The sequence below is a fragment of the Pyrus communis genome, chromosome 2 (assembly GCF_041283825.1).
Source record: "Pyrus communis isolate YQ-2024b chromosome 2, ASM4128382v1, whole genome shotgun sequence".
Lineage (NCBI taxonomy): Eukaryota > Viridiplantae > Streptophyta > Magnoliopsida > Rosales > Rosaceae > Pyrus > Pyrus communis.
Genome location: NC_142566.1, coordinates 25,265,255 through 25,283,635, shown reverse-complemented (window position 1 = coordinate 25,283,635; position 18,381 = coordinate 25,265,255). Strand labels below are relative to the sequence as shown.

General features: G+C 39.1%; 2 protein-coding genes across 3 annotated transcripts; both read right to left on the bottom strand.

Annotated features, from left to right (window-relative positions):
* Window positions 1-6,218: 6,218 nt before the first annotated feature.
* Window positions 6,219-9,692, bottom strand: LOC137747324 (putative caffeoyl-CoA O-methyltransferase At4g26220). 2 transcript variants are annotated; one of them, XM_088689174.1, is made up of 7 exons: window positions 9,595-9,692; window positions 7,990-9,502; window positions 7,431-7,534; window positions 7,264-7,343; window positions 6,947-7,091; window positions 6,744-6,878; window positions 6,219-6,642 (listed from the first exon to the last, which is right to left on the bottom strand). In XM_088689174.1, exons 3-7 carry the CDS (start codon window positions 7,500-7,502, stop codon window positions 6,352-6,354), a joined length of 723 nt encoding a protein of 240 aa, XP_088545300.1. In that variant the 5' UTR covers window positions 7,503-7,534; window positions 7,990-9,502; window positions 9,595-9,692; the 3' UTR covers window positions 6,219-6,351. The 2 variants fall into 2 exon arrangements, with proteins under 2 accessions (XP_088545300.1, XP_088545302.1); XM_088689176.1 differs by lacking the exon at window positions 9,595-9,692 and having other exon boundaries at window positions 6,777-6,878; window positions 7,990-8,186.
* Window positions 8,856-9,639, bottom strand: LOC148698816 (putative caffeoyl-CoA O-methyltransferase At4g26220). Its single transcript, XM_088679097.1, has 4 exons — window positions 9,595-9,639; window positions 9,423-9,502; window positions 9,056-9,110; window positions 8,856-8,981 (listed from the first exon to the last, which is right to left on the bottom strand). The coding sequence occupies exons 1-4, from the start codon at window positions 9,637-9,639 to the stop codon at window positions 8,856-8,858; spliced, it is 306 nt and encodes a 101-aa protein (XP_088535223.1).
* Window positions 9,693-18,381: the final 8,689 nt, after the last annotated feature.

Sequence of the window (18,381 nt, the reverse complement as noted above, 5' to 3'; positions counted from 1 at the left end):
TTGGGGTCCTCCCACCTATTAGACTAGTCTTTTGGGTTGGGTTTTTCCCTTGGGCTTAAGTACCTAACATTGGTATCAGAGCCTAGGTTCCCGACGCTGCAGAGGGGGCGACTTGGAAATGGCTACCTTAATAGGACGGCCAAAGGGTGCGCCATCATTAAGAGTGAAAGCCATCAGAGTAAGGGATGCCGTGGGAGTTGGGTCCCGACACTGCAAAGGGGGCGACCTGGAAAGGGCTACCTTAACGGGATGACCAAAGGGTGCGCCACCGTTAAAAGTGAAAGCCACCAGAGTAAGGGCTGCCGTGGGTGTCGGGTCTTCTGAATAGTGGTGTGATGTTATGATTCCACGTCGACTACACCACAAATGGTGTAGTGGTACTTAAGTCATTGGGATCCTTCCACCTATTGGACTAGTCTTTTGGGTTGGGCTCTTCCTTTGGACTTGAGTACCTAACAATCTTACTTTAAGAGAATCTCTCTCAGCATCCATTTGTTTAATAGTTTAACTCTCTAAGTTGCATTAATACCAAAACTAATTCATTTAATTGGATGGATATTTTATTATTTAGAAGGAGAATGTGGTAACGATTGTTTAGGGTTTAGTAGTTTATGTGGTTTGAAAAAAGAGACGTCAGATTGTCAGAATTTATTGGTGCAGGGCATAGGATTCAATTTCCAATAAGTAAAATTTTAAACAAGGAGATTGTTCTGATGATTTTCTCTCACGATGATATGTTTAATGTGCTTTTCTTCAAATCCCAGTGATTCGACCACACTCCCCTCTTCTCACGGGAGCCCAAGGATGCAATGCCAATATAATGCAACCAAGAAAGGAACTTTTGTGTATATATATTGTTTCCAAGCGCACACCATATATTCTTACCAAGTAAAAGAAAAGTCTTTCAATATCAAAGGTCTTCTACTATTTAGTGGAAACGTTTAGACAAATTGCGACAAAATCTTTAGTAAGGTTGTCATATGAAACAACGCACTTATAACGCAAGTGAAACTCTTAACATATGAGTATGATGAGCCATGTGGCAGTCCTAACCAATAGCCTCAGCAACAATATTAAGAATGACAGCATACAGCACGCTTGAAACACTTATGCACGGCGAGACTAAAAAAAAAAAATCACACGTTCCCCCCTATTTTCTTATGCATCGGTTTAAAAGACAGGAATCGTTAAGATAATAGTTTATTCATTTGCTTTTTTTCTTTTTCTTTTTCTTATGAACGAAAATAACAATGGCCATACCATAATAAGAAGGAGGCCAACGATGCTTTAGATGTTTTATTCCAAGCCATGATCTTGTCGTATTGCAAGCCGAGATTTTGTCGTATCATCTTTTTCATTTAAGCTGAACAAAAATTCATTTCCAAATAATCTGAATTTGGCTAAAAAAACACGATTCCTTGCAACTGAAGGCATTGAATAATTATTAAGCCCCCGAGGCGTAATTACCTCGCCAATTTCGGTTTTTAAGTCGAACAACTTAGCCAAACAAGGTTTCTCCATATCAACTTTACCACCAATAATCATGTCGATTGGTGTAGTTTTGGCGTCTAAGACCATATCTCCAATTACCATATCAATTGATACGGTTTTGGTCTTGTTCGTCATTGGTACGCTCCTCTAACGAATCATTTTTCGAGTCAATTTTTTACTTAGGAACTTGAAATTTTCCTTCTAGGCCTATCAGACTTTCAGTCTCAACCGAAATAACAGACGGCCTAGGTTTTTCTTTGGTCGTCTTGACAAATTTCTTAGGTTGAATTGTGATTGTGGCTGGAGCGAAAAATTGCCCCCCGACCTCTTGCCCTTCTTCTTCAAGAATTCTACTCACATTGAAAAAATTTCTATAGCACTTCTCAAGGAGTTTTTCTTGCTTCTCAAAATTTTCCGTTAATAGGCAATAAATCTCGTCCAATGGAACCTGATCGAGATCTTGATATATCATGTGAACTTCGTAGTTTTAGCACTGGGTCCTATCGGGCGTGCCAAAATGTTGACCTTAAAAACTACCAAGCCTACGTGGCGCGTAGGCCGAGTAACTAATGAGCTAATTACGTCATTCGGTTATGTGCAGGGCGTGCCAACTTGACGACCGAGCTCGGCTAGGGAGTAAAATGTGTTGATGTTACGTTGAGCGTGCTACTAACTTCTTAATCTTGCGATTGCGGCCGAGGAAAGAACATGTCTCGGCCTTTAGGTTCTATAGCCTGAAGACAAGGCTGTTATTCCTGCGAAGTTCACGGATCATCGATGCCGGGTTTGGTCTCAGTAATATTAGTTGTAAGGATAGAATTACGCCGAACCGGCACCAAACTATACGAACACAAATTTTGAAATAGATAAATGTCTTGATCGTAAATATGGTTCGGTTGTCGACGTGCCGAACTCTAAAATGTACTTACAAATATCCAATCATAAAACAACTTGGCGTTCAACGTGCCGAGTCTAGTAACCTATAACACCTCACTTCACCGAGAAGGCTGATGAGATGACCTCTACCAACAAGATATCGAAAATCCTTGTTGACCGAAACTTGGATAGGTAATCAGTCAATCTCGAAGTAGTGCTGTTTATCCAAACTAAAGATGTTCCGCGGTCGGTTGATTCTACAGCTATAATGTTGTTTATCCAAATTGAAGCTATCGCCGGTTGCTTTTACAGTGCTATTTATTCAAACTAAAGATGTGTTGGCGGAAGAAAGGGGAAGAAGGATAAAATCTTAGGTTGTTGAGAAGTTTTACGTATGGCAATTTGTGTGTCGAATTGAAGGGGGCTTTTCACATTGTTTGCATCTTTGTATTTATAGCCGAGTCTCCTTAGTCGCCAATCCAAATAAAGACCTTTTCCATATATACCCCAAAAAATAATATCAAAATATCTTTGACATATTTCGGCAAAAATCCCTCTAGTCTCATTGTGCCCGCATACTTTCACAAGAGGACTTTGAAATTTCAAAGTACCCTTATCATTTCAAACTCATATGACAACATCCATCACCATCCAAAACAAAAAGCCTAGCCTACCTAGATTTCTCATGTCATCATTATCCAGGACCATTATTTTTCTTTAGGTGATGTCAAATCCCACGTGCTAATCTCCTATCAATCTAGACGTCCACTGCCAACAAACCCAGGTTAATTTGAACTCTATTGTTATTGCTTCCCATAGGAGATAAGTTTGAACATCATTTTCCTTGCTATTGTGTTCAATGCCTTCAAAACTTTGTTAAATTTCTACTCATGTGATCGGCCAAATTCCAATACAATCATGAAAGAATATTATTAAGTTTATCTTTTGGAATAAATTAGAATGATACAAAATAAATATTAAAAAAAAAACCCATAGACTATACGGACCCTCAAGTAAGGGTAAAATCTTATACTTTTCCTTATTTTAGATGACACTGCTAATCCAGGTTTGAACATCATTTTCCATGCTATTGTGTTTAAGGCCTTCAAACTTTGTTAAATTTCTACTAATAGTCTAATGTGATCGGCCAAATGTATCACGTAGTAGACAATATCTATTATTGTACCCGACAATGATAAAAAATGTTGCAAGCATTGCATCTACGCAATGAATCTTGTATCTCATAAGAGTGTTTTGTCTCTAACAATAATGCATAACTTCATAAACATAACATGATACATTTTATACCTTTACCGAAAATCCTCTGGATGGTCTCTTTCAATACTTTATGTATATAATCGTATCCTAACATAGTAATTGGTCGTCGATTTAAAGGCCATTCAATAGGTTGTTTAGTTGTGATTATAAACTCCTTTAGTGCATGGACTATAGCTTGAATTGCCATCAATAAATACTCGATAGTTTCATAAAGTTCTTCTTCTTCTTCTTCTTCCTTTTGTTCCACTTCCATTTTTGTAATAAATAAAATCATAGGCAAGTTAACAAACAAAGAACCATATATATATAATACCAATCATGAGCAAGTTAATAAAAAATTATTGACACAATGTTTTATAATATTGACAAGGGAATTGGCTGATTTGTTTAACAAGAAATGCTAAGGAGACTTTATCGATTCTCTGTCACCTTATGGTTTTCGCACAATGTTTTATAAGATTGGCACGACTTTAGGTCAAACTGTGAGGTGACACAGATTTCATGAAGAATCTCACTTTAAAAGAATATCTCTCAGCATCTATTTATTTAAGAGTTTAACTCTCTAAGTTTCATTAATACCAAAATTAATTAATTTAATTGGATCGATATTTTATTATTTTGAAGGAGAATGTGGTGACAATTGTTTAGGGTTTAGTAGTTTATGTGGTTTGTAAAAAGAGACGTCAAATTGTCAGAATTTATTGGCGCAGGGTAGAGGATTCAATTTCCAATAAGAAAAATTTTAAACAAGGAGATTGTTCTGATAATTTTTTCTCACGATGATATGTTTAATGTGCTTCTCTCACGATTTCAGTAGCCTTTTTCGGATTCACCAGCTTCAAGAGAAGGGCCATGAACTGACCTGAATCAGGTAAAGTGCTCATGAAAGCCCAGCACGGTAAAACTGTTAAACCCTATAATGATATGGGTGAAGCATAAGAAGGTTCCACAGAAGACGTGCTAACATTTATTGAAGAAACTACCACGAGACATGCTAACAAGTTGGCTTTCTAACTAAAATAGTTTCTGAGATTAATATAATTTTTCATTTGATCATTGAGATTTAAAATCTCCATTAAATTAAAGAAACTACCAACTGAAGTGAAATGGTTGATTTGACAAAAATACTCTTAATTTAACAGAGATTTTTTTCACGAAATGACCAAAATGATTGACAGTCAAATCGGAGAGACCATTTTGGCTAAAAACTCTTCTGCAGTTTTATTGCACCTGCATTTTGGTGTAATAGTTGGAAATTAATGTCAAGACTTACACGGGGTGGTTTGAAGTAGCAATCCCTCAGTTCCTTGAGAGGATTTGGCTCTCTTGGGTACACACTAGTTTTCAATATATACTGTAAAATTATTTTAAACTCCAAGTTTAATTGTTAATTTTATGATTAGTAGACAAGTAATTTCGAATTAAGAAAAATACATATGGAGTTACCTCTTTTAACTTCTGGCTCTGCAATACAGACGGATTACCGGGCGTAATCGCCTGCTTTCGGGTTTAATTTTTTCATAGCTCTCCTTCTGAAAATTCCTCCTGCAGAAAGAAGTATTTTTGATCTTGTAACATTTTTGTTTTACCTTTTTGTCAACTTTTGTACGTGGGTTTTGGCTCACAAGCTGTGTTTTGACATTTCCTTATCATTATTTACTGTTTTTATTATTGTTAACGATAGATTTTGTTCGATTAGCCACCAACAGAGTTCGAACCCACACCATTATATAAGAGCTCAACTCATTTTCACTATTATGATAAAGAGTCACTTGCCTTATCATTATTTACTTTGTTGTTGTTGAAAATTTGATATAAAAATTGATATTTAAATTTCTTTGATGAATGGAAATTTATTATAGTGTATTGGATTAAATACATAGCCCAATAAAGAGCTCATTGAATTATTACAAATTAGCCCAACATAATATTACCAATATATTATTTATTTAACTTTTTTATTAGGAATTTGATTTCAGGTTAGATTCAAGGGAACGCCGGATCCTTTCCACCTAATCCATTAAGTTCATGATCCGGGTCATTGAAATTTGATCTAACGGCTACAAATAAGAAGTCCCTTTAAGTCCATTTCTTAATTACCATCTATAACCACCATAAAATTATGACACATAGACACATAATAATTAAGGGGTCAATTTTAACTGGAGCAATAGTTCAAGAGGTCAAACGGCAGTGTACCCTTATAAATATAAAACCACTCATCAGGTTTATTAATTCGATTTTGCAATTCCATTCGCTGCATATAGTCTATCAAATAGAAAAGGCATTAGAATTTCATCATTGCATTTTGTGAGGGAGTTTCCTGCATAATCTGGATATGAAGATTTGGAAAAATAACTAAAATTTAGATTTCGTATAGAATTATAGTAATTCATTTAAATTTTTGATAATTCTAACCAAAAAATTGATATAAAAATACCAGTATACCCTACTGACTAAAAACTTCTCCGTTTTTTTATTATTTTTTTAGTACATTGATATATTTGTTCTTAACCGTGAAAAAATGCAACTGAATAATCTTGTTCATTAACAACACTTAGACAAAGCAGAGATCACTCAACAATAAATTATTTCATTGAAACTCTTTTGAGTTCTGAAAACATAAATATCAAATCTCCATTAGTCAAGGGAGATTGCCAAATCCCCGAGCTTTAGACATGTAAGGCTACATCCTTCAAGCAAGAATCAGTAAAGTCGACGACAAATTGTGATCCCATCACCCAAAGAAGCATGCGAAATCTGGACACGAGGATCGGCTGCAAGTAACTTGTTAAGCTCAATTGTCGCCTGTTTGCCTGGTTTCATGATCTCTGGAATCAACTCATCAGGCATTACAACCGTTCCTCCCCAGAGGGTGTTATCATAGACAACTATACCACCCACCTTCAACAGCTTCATTAACCTCTCATGGTAGTTCCAGTAGTTGACCTTGTCAGCATCAATGAAAGCAAAGTCGAAACTTCCTTCGTTTTCATGCTGCAAACAAAACCACGAGAAAGCAAAAAAAATGTCACAACTATGGTTTTTCTTATTTCGGCTCAAGATTATGGTTTGAAACGTAAAAATAAAATACTTGCATTTTCTAGTAGCTTATCAAGTACTGGTAGGGCCTGGGATTCAATGAAGTCGATTTTGTGCTCAACACCAGCTTTCTTCATGATTGGAAGCCCTATTTGCTCATACATCTCACGATTCACATCTATGGCTACAATCTGCAGTACAACAAATTATGAGCTCAACGTGACAGGAAGAGCAGATTCAGATATTAGTAGTGACAGACCTTGCCATCGTCGGGAATTGTAAGAGCAGTGAGGAGGAGAGAGTATCCGGTGAAAACGCCAACTTCAATCGTTTTCTTTGCATCTACTAGCTTCAACAGCATGGCCATTAACTGACCTGCATCTGGCGCAGTAGCCATCCCAGCCCTGAAAACAAACTAGCTAATTAAAAACCCTCCTCGACTGTTTGAGCAAGAAATGCTCGGCAGTTTTCGCTCGCTCAGTTGAAGTGTATGCCAAATTCTAGCTTGGCTTGGTAGCTTAATGAACTTAAAAAGCAGGCAATCACAAGTTCTGCTAAGATATGAAAGATCATAACCTCGGGTGGTCCGCGGTGGCAGCTCTTAGCTCCCTGAGAGGCTTGGGTTCGTGTGGATACACACTAGTCTCCAAGATATACTGTCACATTGACATTGTTAAAAAACAACATTTAACAAATTTAATCAGAAACAGGCAAAGCGAAGGTTGAGGGAACGGCGTTGTAACCTGATATAACTCGTCACTCTGCAGCAGTCCCTTCGTCTCTAGATTCCTTTCCTTTTTGGCGCTGTCCTCCATTTGCAAAGAGAAAGCAACTAGTCCAAGCAATTCTACAAATCCAACAGTTACGGACAGATTAATCAAAACTCGATGGACATGTTGTACAATGGCAGAAAGGGCACCACTGCAAAACTGAACTTCAATGGCACTAAAAATCCCCAGTTTTGAACTTTTGAGTAACAAATTACCACCTTTTGATCCTTTTAAATAATCAATGAAGGCTCAACAGTATATAAAATTTCTCTAAAATAATTTCTACGAAAATAAAATAAAATCAGACAACATAACATAACCCATCAACCCAATTCCACAAATTGATAAAACCAATAGTGGGGAAAGGGCCCGTTGACTCGCACCGACTTTGATCAAGCTAGATAACCCACATCCCCATTTCTCAGCTACTCATCAATCTCAAGCTTCCCATGATTCCAATTAGAAATCTTAGGCTACAAGTTTTCTGGGTTTTTTCTACAGAGAATTCCAGTGAAGAAAGAAAGAGAATTACCCGATGATCAAAAGTGAAGGCCGAGTCTTCCGTCTTTGGACTTTGAATTTGCAGCAGCGATGGTGAAACGAATCTCTCTAAATAAATATGTTTTTGATGAGTTGGGGATTTCTCCCGTGGCTACCACCGAGGCACTGACATATATATTCGACCAACCACTGTTGAGGAAAGTTGTACTGTCTTTGTCTTTGGCATAAGCTTTTGGAAATGTACATTTCAGCAAGGCTGTGACAAATGAAAGTAGAGATGAACACGCTACTAGTTCTAACATTAATTATTTGTTAAATGACGGATTTTGTATCAGTAAATTTGATATTCGTATGAATAAAGCGTTGATGCATATTTTTTAATTAAAATATTATCTAGCAACAACGTATCAACAACATATCAATAATTTATCTTAAAAAAAAAAAAACGTAAAGATGAACTGAGGAATTTGAAACAATAGACATAAAATAAGGATCACACACTTGTTCTACATCGAGTTTCAATTCAAAACAATTTAGCTAACATTTCAAATGGCTTTGAGTACCATTTTTTTTCTTCTTATAAAGGTGAAACTGCACTGATTTTTTTAATAAAAAATAGACTAGTTGGTGACTTTGCCACGACAACCACCATCATCGTGTGAAATGTACATTTGTCAAAACTCCCTTCCTTCTCTGGCTGCAGAAAAAACATGCATGAAGCAGTACCAATCTTCAAGTACAAGAAACTGAAAAGTTAGAGTCAAAAACAAAGTTCAGGTAAGTGATTTCCGCACATGTCTTTTCTCGTGCACACTCTTGTTATACAGAAGGAGAAAATGGGTGTGCGATTATCACTTTCCGAAGTCTTAGATTACTGAGTTTTTCGGCTTACGTCTTCTAAGAGTTTATCAAGAATTGGCATAGCTGGGGATCAATGAAGTCGATTTTGTTTTCGACGCCAGCTTTTTTGATACTTGGCAACCCCATTTCGTATGCTTTTCGGTCGATGTCTATGGCCGTAATCTGCAAGGCATAATGTTTGCGGTAGGTAAACATATATCAGCTGAATTGGGGAGAGGTATGCACCAAGTACCAACCCTGTCATCATCAGGAATTGTGAGAGCCGTGAGGAGAAGAGAGTAGCTGGTAAAACTCCGATTTCAATTGCCGTCTTTGGATTCACCAGCTTCAAGAGCAGGGCCGTGAACTGACCGGAATCCGGTGAAGTGCTCATGAAAGCCCCGCACAGTAAAACTGTTAAATCCTAGATTGATCCGAGTGAAGCATAAAATGGTTCCACACAAGAAAGCTACAACAACAACCAAGCCTTTCCCACTAAGTGGAGTGGGCTGTATGAATTCTAGAGCACCATTGCTCTCGGTTTTGCTCCAATATTTTTTAATTTCACAGCTTTACTGCGCTTACATTTTGGTGTAATAGTTGGAAACTAATCTGAAGACTTACATGGGGTGGTTTGAAGCAGCAATCCTCAGTTCCTTGAGAGCATTTGGTTCTCTTGGGTACACACTAGTTTTCAATATATACTGCCACATGATTTAAACTCTTAAGTTTAATTGTTAATTTTATGATTAGTAGACAAGTAATTTCGAATTAAGAAAACTACATATGGAGTTACCTCTTGTAACTTCTGGCTCTGCAATACAGTCGGATTAGCGGCCATAATCGCCTGCTTTCGGGTTTTCTCCACTGCTCTCCTGAAAATCCTCCTACAGAAAGAAGCAATTTTGAGCTTGTAACATTTTTTGTTTTTCCCTTTTATAAACTTTTGTGCGTGGGTTTTGGCTCACAAGCTTTGTGTTTACTTTGTTAGGTAAAGCAGTTCTCACCCAGCTTCTTCGGTTGGGACCTCACACACTTTACTGTCATCCTAGGAACATGCCATTGGAAACCGAACTGCTAGGGAAATGCGCTCGCCTCTTTGCACCCGAATTGTATTCCTGCCCCAAATTAGAGTAGTTTAGAATTCCATAACGGTTTGTCAGAAAAATAATCAAACAGCTTACAACTCATAGATATCATCAGTATATTAGATCCAACTCAAACAACTTTCAACTCGTAGATATCATCAGTATATTAGATCCAACTCTCGTTGGCCATTTACAACGAAAATTAACTAAGTTGGGGAAAAAGCTATACGTATTTATTACAGAACTCTCTTAACAAATGTAATCTCATCATATTTGCAATGGCTGGAAAATGTAAGACTCAATTTTGATGCGAAGAAACGATACAGCTATCAAGGCTTTATTTGACAATCATAAAAAATTCAAGCATATCAAAGAATAACAAAACCTGATGGACATGAGGAGTATGTTTACTGTCGATTCTTCCGAGAGCCCTAAACTTGGCGATTATGTCATCAGCGTCTGGAAGCTTCGGGTGGACATGAGGAGCTTTCTCCTTTGATGAACTCCCTGTAGAACCTGAGGACTTAGATTTTTCAACCTTTTGAGAAATTTCGGATGATTGCTCCCTTGCAAATGGCTTTGAAGTCATGCGAGGAGGACCTCCTGGATTCCAGAACTGGTTTAGGCGCTGCTTGTTCTACTGGTGTTTGCCGCTCCTGTCTTCCTGGGCCCTCTAAACTCTTGGTCTGGGACGAGGGATTTGATAGAGTCTCCGTGGCATATGAAGTCCTTGAAGAGGAGTTTCCAAATGACTTAGAAGTCTTTACATCTTCCCGTGAAGACCTCTTGGATTCTCGAATTGGTTTAGGAGCTGCTTGTTCTGCCGGTCTATGCCACTCCTGACTTCCTGGGCGCTCTGAGCTTCTGGTCTGGGACAAGGGCTTTGGTAGACTTTCAATGGCATATGAACTCCTTGACGAGGGGTTTCCATGTGACTATGAAGTCTCCACAAGTGAGGATCTCTTGGACTCTGGCAATGGTTTAGGAACAACTTGTTCTACTGGTTTATGCCACTCTTGACTTCCTGGGCGTTCTGAGCTCTTGGTCTGGGACAACGGCTTTGGTAAAGTTTCATTGGAATTAGAACTCCTCAAAGAGGAGTTTCTGTTTGAATTTGAAGTCTCCACAGGCGAGACCCTCTTGGATTCTCGTACTGGTCCAGGAACCGCTTGTTCTGCTGGTCTATTCCACTCCTGATCTGATCTCTTGGTCTGGGACGAGGGCTTTAGTTGAATTTCAGTGGCATAGGAACTCTTTGAAGAGGGTTTTCCATAGTCTGAATTCCCTGACACGTCAGACACAAGTGTTGTCTTTGAACCAGAACTTCTAACAGAATTTGAAGACGGCTGTGTTCTTCTAGACAGTCTAGCAATTGGACGAGCATTTCTAGTGTAAATCTTTGTGAGATCTTCCTCCGGCTCACTATCCTCTGAATCAAAGAATGAAAATGTTGATTTGGAGCTAGCCTTTACTTTAGGTCCCAATTTTTTATTGAACGAGTCTTGGCTATTTCTAACAATTCTATGTAACACTTCATCCTCTGAAGAATCATCGTCAGAAGCCACATGTGAGACGGGGGTTCATGTGCTCTGTTCCTTCATCAGTCTTTTGCTCCCTTGCTCCCTTTCAGAGACAACAGAAGTCCTGACTGACGGAAAGAAGGAAGGTTGCTCAACCTTGGTATCTTGTTTGACAGACAAAGAGTTTCCAGATAGTTTCTTTGTACACGGTGGATGCCTTAAACCCTTATTTCGCAGCCCACCTGTCAACATCCCTAAGCTCAGCTCATCGTCAGTGTCTTCTACACAACTACATCCCTCTGAAATCTCACTATCCTTCATGGTTTGATGCGAATTTGATGCTTGAACATCGTCCCTGGCATTTGAATCTAATCCAGATTTCCTTAGCGTTACAGATGGCTGACCAGTCGGCAATTCATCAAAATCATAGTTTATCTTTAGCTCTTAAGATTCTATAGTATGTTTGCCTCACGAATTACTGGTTTAGAGTTTAAATTTGGTTGGATAAGCAATAAGCATGCATGGACAAATCGTCTTGTGAAATTGTATTTTGAGGAGTAGAGTGATTAGAAATGGATATGTGTTGCCTCGGTGGTCAGTTTCAGGACTTAAATGGCACTGTTAGTTAATACTATTTGCGGTTCTTTTCCAGAACAATATCCAAGTTTATTGTTCAGGTTTAACGGATGGCTCACTGGGAGACATGTTGCACTTTCATTCTTTCCGCAGCCCAGGCCTGATCATCGACTTAGTGCAAGGTATGTTGCTCGCTACACTGTCACTGCAGCTGATAACCAACTTGGAAAGTCAAATCGCTTAATAGCATGCCTTTGAACAGATATTAGGGACATGAATGATGAAGCTGTCCATGCAAGCCCAAGGAAGACTGGAATGATCATTCTCGGAGGGGGCATGCCCAAACATCACATTTCCAATGCCAATATGTTTCGTAATGGTGCGGATTATGCTGTCTTCATCAATACTACGCAAGAGTTTGATGGGAATGATTCCGGAGCGCGTCCTGACGAGGCTGTATCATGGGGAAAAATACGGGATTCTGCCAAAACTGTCAAGGAATTACTGAATTTAACCCATATATTTGCTTTTCTCATTGCGTTTTATCTCTTGTTTTTGGCCGGATTGTTAATCATAACTTCGTATCCACCTAATCCTAGCCCTTCTAGCGTTTTCTTTTGTATCCTTTGCATTCTTGAATATGTCATCCTCGTTTCTGTTGTAATATCATTCGGATTATTCTCCACCTTTTTTATTGGTTGAACCAGGTGCATTGCGATGCAACAATTGCTTTCCCTCTGCTGGTTGCTGAAACATTTGCGAAGAGCGCTGTCCAGACTACGACTTGACACAGTTTTTGATTGCAAAGATTGATTCATAGTATACGGTCTTTACATAATAAAGCCGTTAACATAGGGTTAGGAAGCATTCTGATAGCGCATTTCTTCCCCGTATGTTGGATTAAATTGATTTACTTTATTTCCTTTATCTTGGAGGTTGAGACGCCAAACACTTGGGGAAATTTTGCTTGTTAATGTTGTTCATTTTGTTCAGTTTCAAGTTTGGAACTCCTGTATGAATGCCAAGTCCATTTACTCGGGCGTATGTTTAACTTCGAACCCCGGTTTGCCATTTCATTCGTAACTGCAAAGATGAAGTTGTTTATGCTTCATTAACAACACTTAGATAAAGCAGAGATTGTCAACAATGTATTTATAGGTAGTGTGCAGCAACAATGGAGGAAAAGTATCGAAGAGCCAAAGCAAACAAAGAGAGAAAGAGAGGAGGGAAACTTTCAATTGTTTTTTTCCATTACTTTCAATTGTAACCAACCTGTCTTATAAATACCACACTCTTAACTAACTCCACCAATACATTTGTGACACATGGCTATATCCTCCACACACACATATCACACACTTATATCCTAACATTCCCCCTCAATCTTATGGGAGGTACTACCAAGCATAAGATTGTTACAATGAGAACTAAAGTAAACAAAGGAAAACACAATCCTTTGGTGAAAATATCAGCATGCTGATCTGCAGAATTGACAAACTGCAACATAATGGAGCCTTGCTAAACACGTTCACGAACGAAATGACAATCGATTTCTATATGTTTGGCTTTTGAATGTAAGACAGGATTCGTGGCCAATGCCATGGCAGAGATGTTGTCACAGTGAAGAAGAGGAATATCAGGACACGGAAGATGTAAATCCTGGAGTAACTGCTGTAACCAAACCACCTCTGCAGTGGTGGTCGCCATAGCACGGTATTCAGCTTCAGTGGAGGATCTACTAACAGTATGCTGCTTCTTAGAACTCCACGAGATAGGATTACACCCCAAAAACACGACAAACCCCGTGGTGGACCTCCTGTCATTGGGATCACCCGCCCAATCAGCATCTGTGTAGGCTTTAATATCCAACGGACCAGGTTTAAAACATAAACCAAGAGACATGGAACCTCTGAGATATCGTAAAATTCGTTTAACAGCAACAAAATGACTCTCGAGAGGAGAGTGCATGAACTGGCAAACCTGATTGACTGAATAAGCGATATCCGGTCGAGTAAATGTCAAATATTGAAGGGCCCCAACAATACTCCGATAAAGGCCTGAATCGAGAAAGGGAGGACTGCCATGATTGAGTAGCTTGTGGTTTGGATGACAAGGAGTAGTACAAGGCTTGCTATCCAACATGTTGGTCTTCTTGAGTAAATCAGAAACATATTTGGATTGATGCACAAATAAACCATGAGTCTGATATTCAATTTGAAGACCGAGGAAATAATGAAGAAGTCCTAAATCCTTCATATCAAATTCACTAGTCAACTGATTTATCACAGCTTGAACTTTAGTCTCATCATCACCACTAAGAATTATATCATCAACATACAATAATAAGACAACCACAGACTGTCCATCATGCTTCACATATAAAGAAGGATCAGCATATGAAGACTGGAAACCCAAGGTAAGAAGAAACCTGGTAAAACGTTCATTCCAAGCTCGAGGGGCCTGTTTAAGACCATAGAGAGACCTTTCCAATTTGCACACAAGTTCCGGGTGATCCGGATCAATAAATCCTTGGGGCTGACACATATACACCTCTTCATCAAGAAAACCATGCAGAAACGCGTTTTTAACATCAAGCTGTTTTAATCTCCATCCTTTAGTTGCAGCTAAAGATAACATGAGCCGCACTGTGGTTGGCTTAACCACAGGACTAAAGGTTTCATAATAATCAAGACCTGCTTCTTGGGAAAAACCTTTGGCCACCAACCGGGCCTTGTACTGAGCAACTGTACCATCAGGATTGGTTTTGACCTTGTAGATCCATTTACAACCAACCAAATTCTTGTTAGGGGGAAGGGGAACCATTTCTGTTTAACCAAGGCTGCCATTTCTTCGTCCATGGCAGTCCTCCACTCAATAGACTTGGCTGCAGCTGTGAAAGATTGTGGTTATTTGACAGAAGACACATGAACCTGAGCAAGAATGACCTTTTTCTTGAAAATGCCAGACTTTGACCTGGTTTGCATCGGATGAGTAGGAATCTGAGACACTGAAACAGGTTGTAGTTCGGGGACTTGAGAAACAGTGACATCAGGATGAATGTCAGACTGTTCCACTGATGGTGAACATGTATCCACAGAGGAAGAAGTGGAATCAGGGACAAGATCACCATGTCTTGAAGGGGAGGACTGAGTAACTTTATGAGTGGCAGACATATGGGGAGGTATAAAATCAACAGGAGGAAAGGGAATAGGAATAAGAGAGGGATGCTGAAAAGTATTAGGATGAGGAACCAGAGAGTGGGACACATGTGATCGTGAACTAGATGAATGCATTGGTACACTGGGAAAATTATCCTCATCAAAGACAACATGCCTAGAGACAATGAGCTTATGATCTTTAATATCATAACAAATATACCCTTTGTAGTGAGCTGCATACCCTAAAAATATGCACTGTGTGGTTTTTGGTGCCAGCTTATTTGGTCTATATGGTTTCAAAGTAGGATAGCAAGCACACCCAAACACCTTGAAATGATCAAGGTGAGGTGGAGAGTGATACAATACTTCAAAAGGAGATTGCATTTTCAAGACAGGAGTAGGCATTCGATTAATAAGATAAGTGGTTGTGGCACAAGCATGAAACCAAAATTTAGAGGAAAGGGATGCTTGCTGAAGTAGGGTGATTGCAGTCTCAACTAGGTGTCTATTTTTCCTTTCAGCCAACCCATTCTGTTCAGGAGTGTAGGGACAGGACATTTGATGCAAAATGCCTTTGGTTTTGAGAAACTTTTGAAAACCAGACCCAACAAATTCCCCACCACCATCACTTTGCAACACTTTGATATTAACAGAGAAGAAATTGTGAATGAAAGCATGAAATTGAATGAAAATATCACAAACTGCAGCTTTATTGATCATAGGAAAAATCCATGTATATCGGGTACACTCATCGACAAAGGACACATAATATCTATGACCTTCAATAGACATGACATGTGCAGGTCCCCACACATCCGTGTGTATAACTTCAAATGGTACATTGGATTTGGCTGCTACTAATGGAAACGGCAATTTGGTAAACTTGCCTTTCAAACAAGAAATACATGTTTGAGGTATGGAATTACAAGGAAAGGAAATAGCTGACTTACTAAGAGCTAACTGAACTATAGAATTGGTTGGGTGACCCAATCTGCAATGCCAAAGAGTAGCATGCACTTTCTATCCAAGATATGCTGTAGGTTGAAGTCTGGATGGTTTGAACAAAGGAAGAGGGTAAACGGTATTGTTACTCAGTCCGTGGATTGTTAGTGACCTTGTCCTGTATAATACAGCGACAGTTATTGTCTTTGCATAACTGATACATAGAAAGTAAATGTTGAGAGAGATGCGGAACACAAAGCACGTTGTTTAACTGGAATTTATGAGAAGGAGTAGGAATACAAGATTGCCCTATATGAGAAATAGGTAAACCTTCTCCATTAGCTCCAGTGACCAATTCATTAGATGGATATGAAGTAGAGGCTTGCAAATTGGACAACTCGGAGGTCATATGATTGGTTGCACCCGAGTCAAGCAACCAAAACTCTTGTTGTGGTGCAGAGGGAGAAGGATTGGTCCTTGCAGTGAAAGCCATAGGAGACTGAGCTTGTGGTGTCATAGATGAATTGTTCATATACTTGGAATTCATATGTTGCACAGGGTGAATCTGGGAACCAGACGGCTGAAACGGCTGAGAGTACATAGGCTGGGACATACCAGATGCCTGAAACTGCTGAGAGTACAAAGGCGGAGACATTGCTGAATTTCCCCTATCAAAACATGTAGCCGTAGTGTGACCCACTCGATTGCATATTTGACAACCACGTTGAAAGCAATGAAGCGCAGAATGACCCTTTTTGTCACAAATCTGACAGATTAACAAAGGATTATAAGGTTGCATCGAAGATGATTGAGGGCTAACATTGTGAAAATTAGCTTGAGCCTGAACATTTGTGGGAGAAGAACCCTGAAATCTAGCATTAAACTTCGGCCCTTTGCCTTTATTTTTGAAATTATTCCCCCTGAAATTATTATAAGTCCCAGATCCAGTTTGTGATACAAAAGCATACGGTCCTGGAAGAGGCAACTGCTGAAATTGTGTGTACTGAGGTACTTGACCCAGTGGAACCATATTAGGCATTTGAACCAGCTGTGGCATATTAGGCATTGGAGCACCTTGCATCATTTGAGAACCAGGGAGATATTGATAAGTAGAAGAGTTAGTACCAGATGTCCCACCGGACTCATACACAGAACCTGAATTAGTGGCATACATTGCAGTCATCAGTGGCTGTTTAAAGCCCTCTTCAAGTGTTGCTTCTTCAGCCTTTAACTGCGACCTGAGTTCCTTCAAGGAAACAAGGTTTTCTCTCCCTCGAATAACAACCTTTATAGTTTTGTACTCTGGTGGTAAACCTCTCAGAGCAACAATAACAATGTCTTCATCAGACATGTTTACACCAACCGCAGCTAACTGATCTCTGTTATCTTTGATCCTTTGAAGATAAAGATCAATAGATTCAGCCCCTTTCGTAATGTTCTGTAAATCAATCTTCAGCTGTACAATATTCGTTCGAGTCATGCTAGAGAATCGTTCTTTCAAATTAACCCACATTTCCTTGGAACTTTGACAGCCGATAACACAGGATAAGGCAGCAGGTGACAAAGTGGCAGTAATGAGAGTCATCAAAGCTCTATCATGAATTTTCCAAACTTTGTAATCATCAGTTAGAGAGGAGGTATCAATCACAGTACCAGTAGCAGTTTCAATTGCATTATGTTGGGCAGGACAGGGAATAGACTCATCAAGAAATCCCATAATGCCATTGCCCTCCAAGAGCAATTCAATTTGAAAGTTCCAAGTAACATAGTTAGAATCATCTAACTTGACCGTAACAGTATTTCCAACACTCGGTATGTGGGAGGAAATGGGGGATTGAGTAAGAGCTAACTGTGCAGACGTCACCATGATTAATCACCAACGAACAATTTTTTGCAAGAACCGTAAGAAATCAATACTATCAACAATCTTTGACAAATCAGCAATTAACTAGTCGAGATAAACGATCAACACCACAATCAACAGCAAGATTCACAAACATAAGCAAGAAATGAACAATCCTCAAGAAATTAACAACTTCATCGACAATCTTCGACAAATCAACAATCAACGATTCACAACACTGTAATCCACACCAAGATTCTCAAACAGAAGCAAGAAATCAAGAAACGCAACTGATACCTTCAACCAAAACGACGAATGGCAATAGTCTCCAAGAAACCCCAAATGTTAGGGTTTGAGAAGGCAACCGACTGTAACAAGAAGAAAACCAAGAGAACACTACCGAAAGAGCGACGAAAAGCGGAAGCACCGAGATCAGCAAGATCGTCAGACGACGGC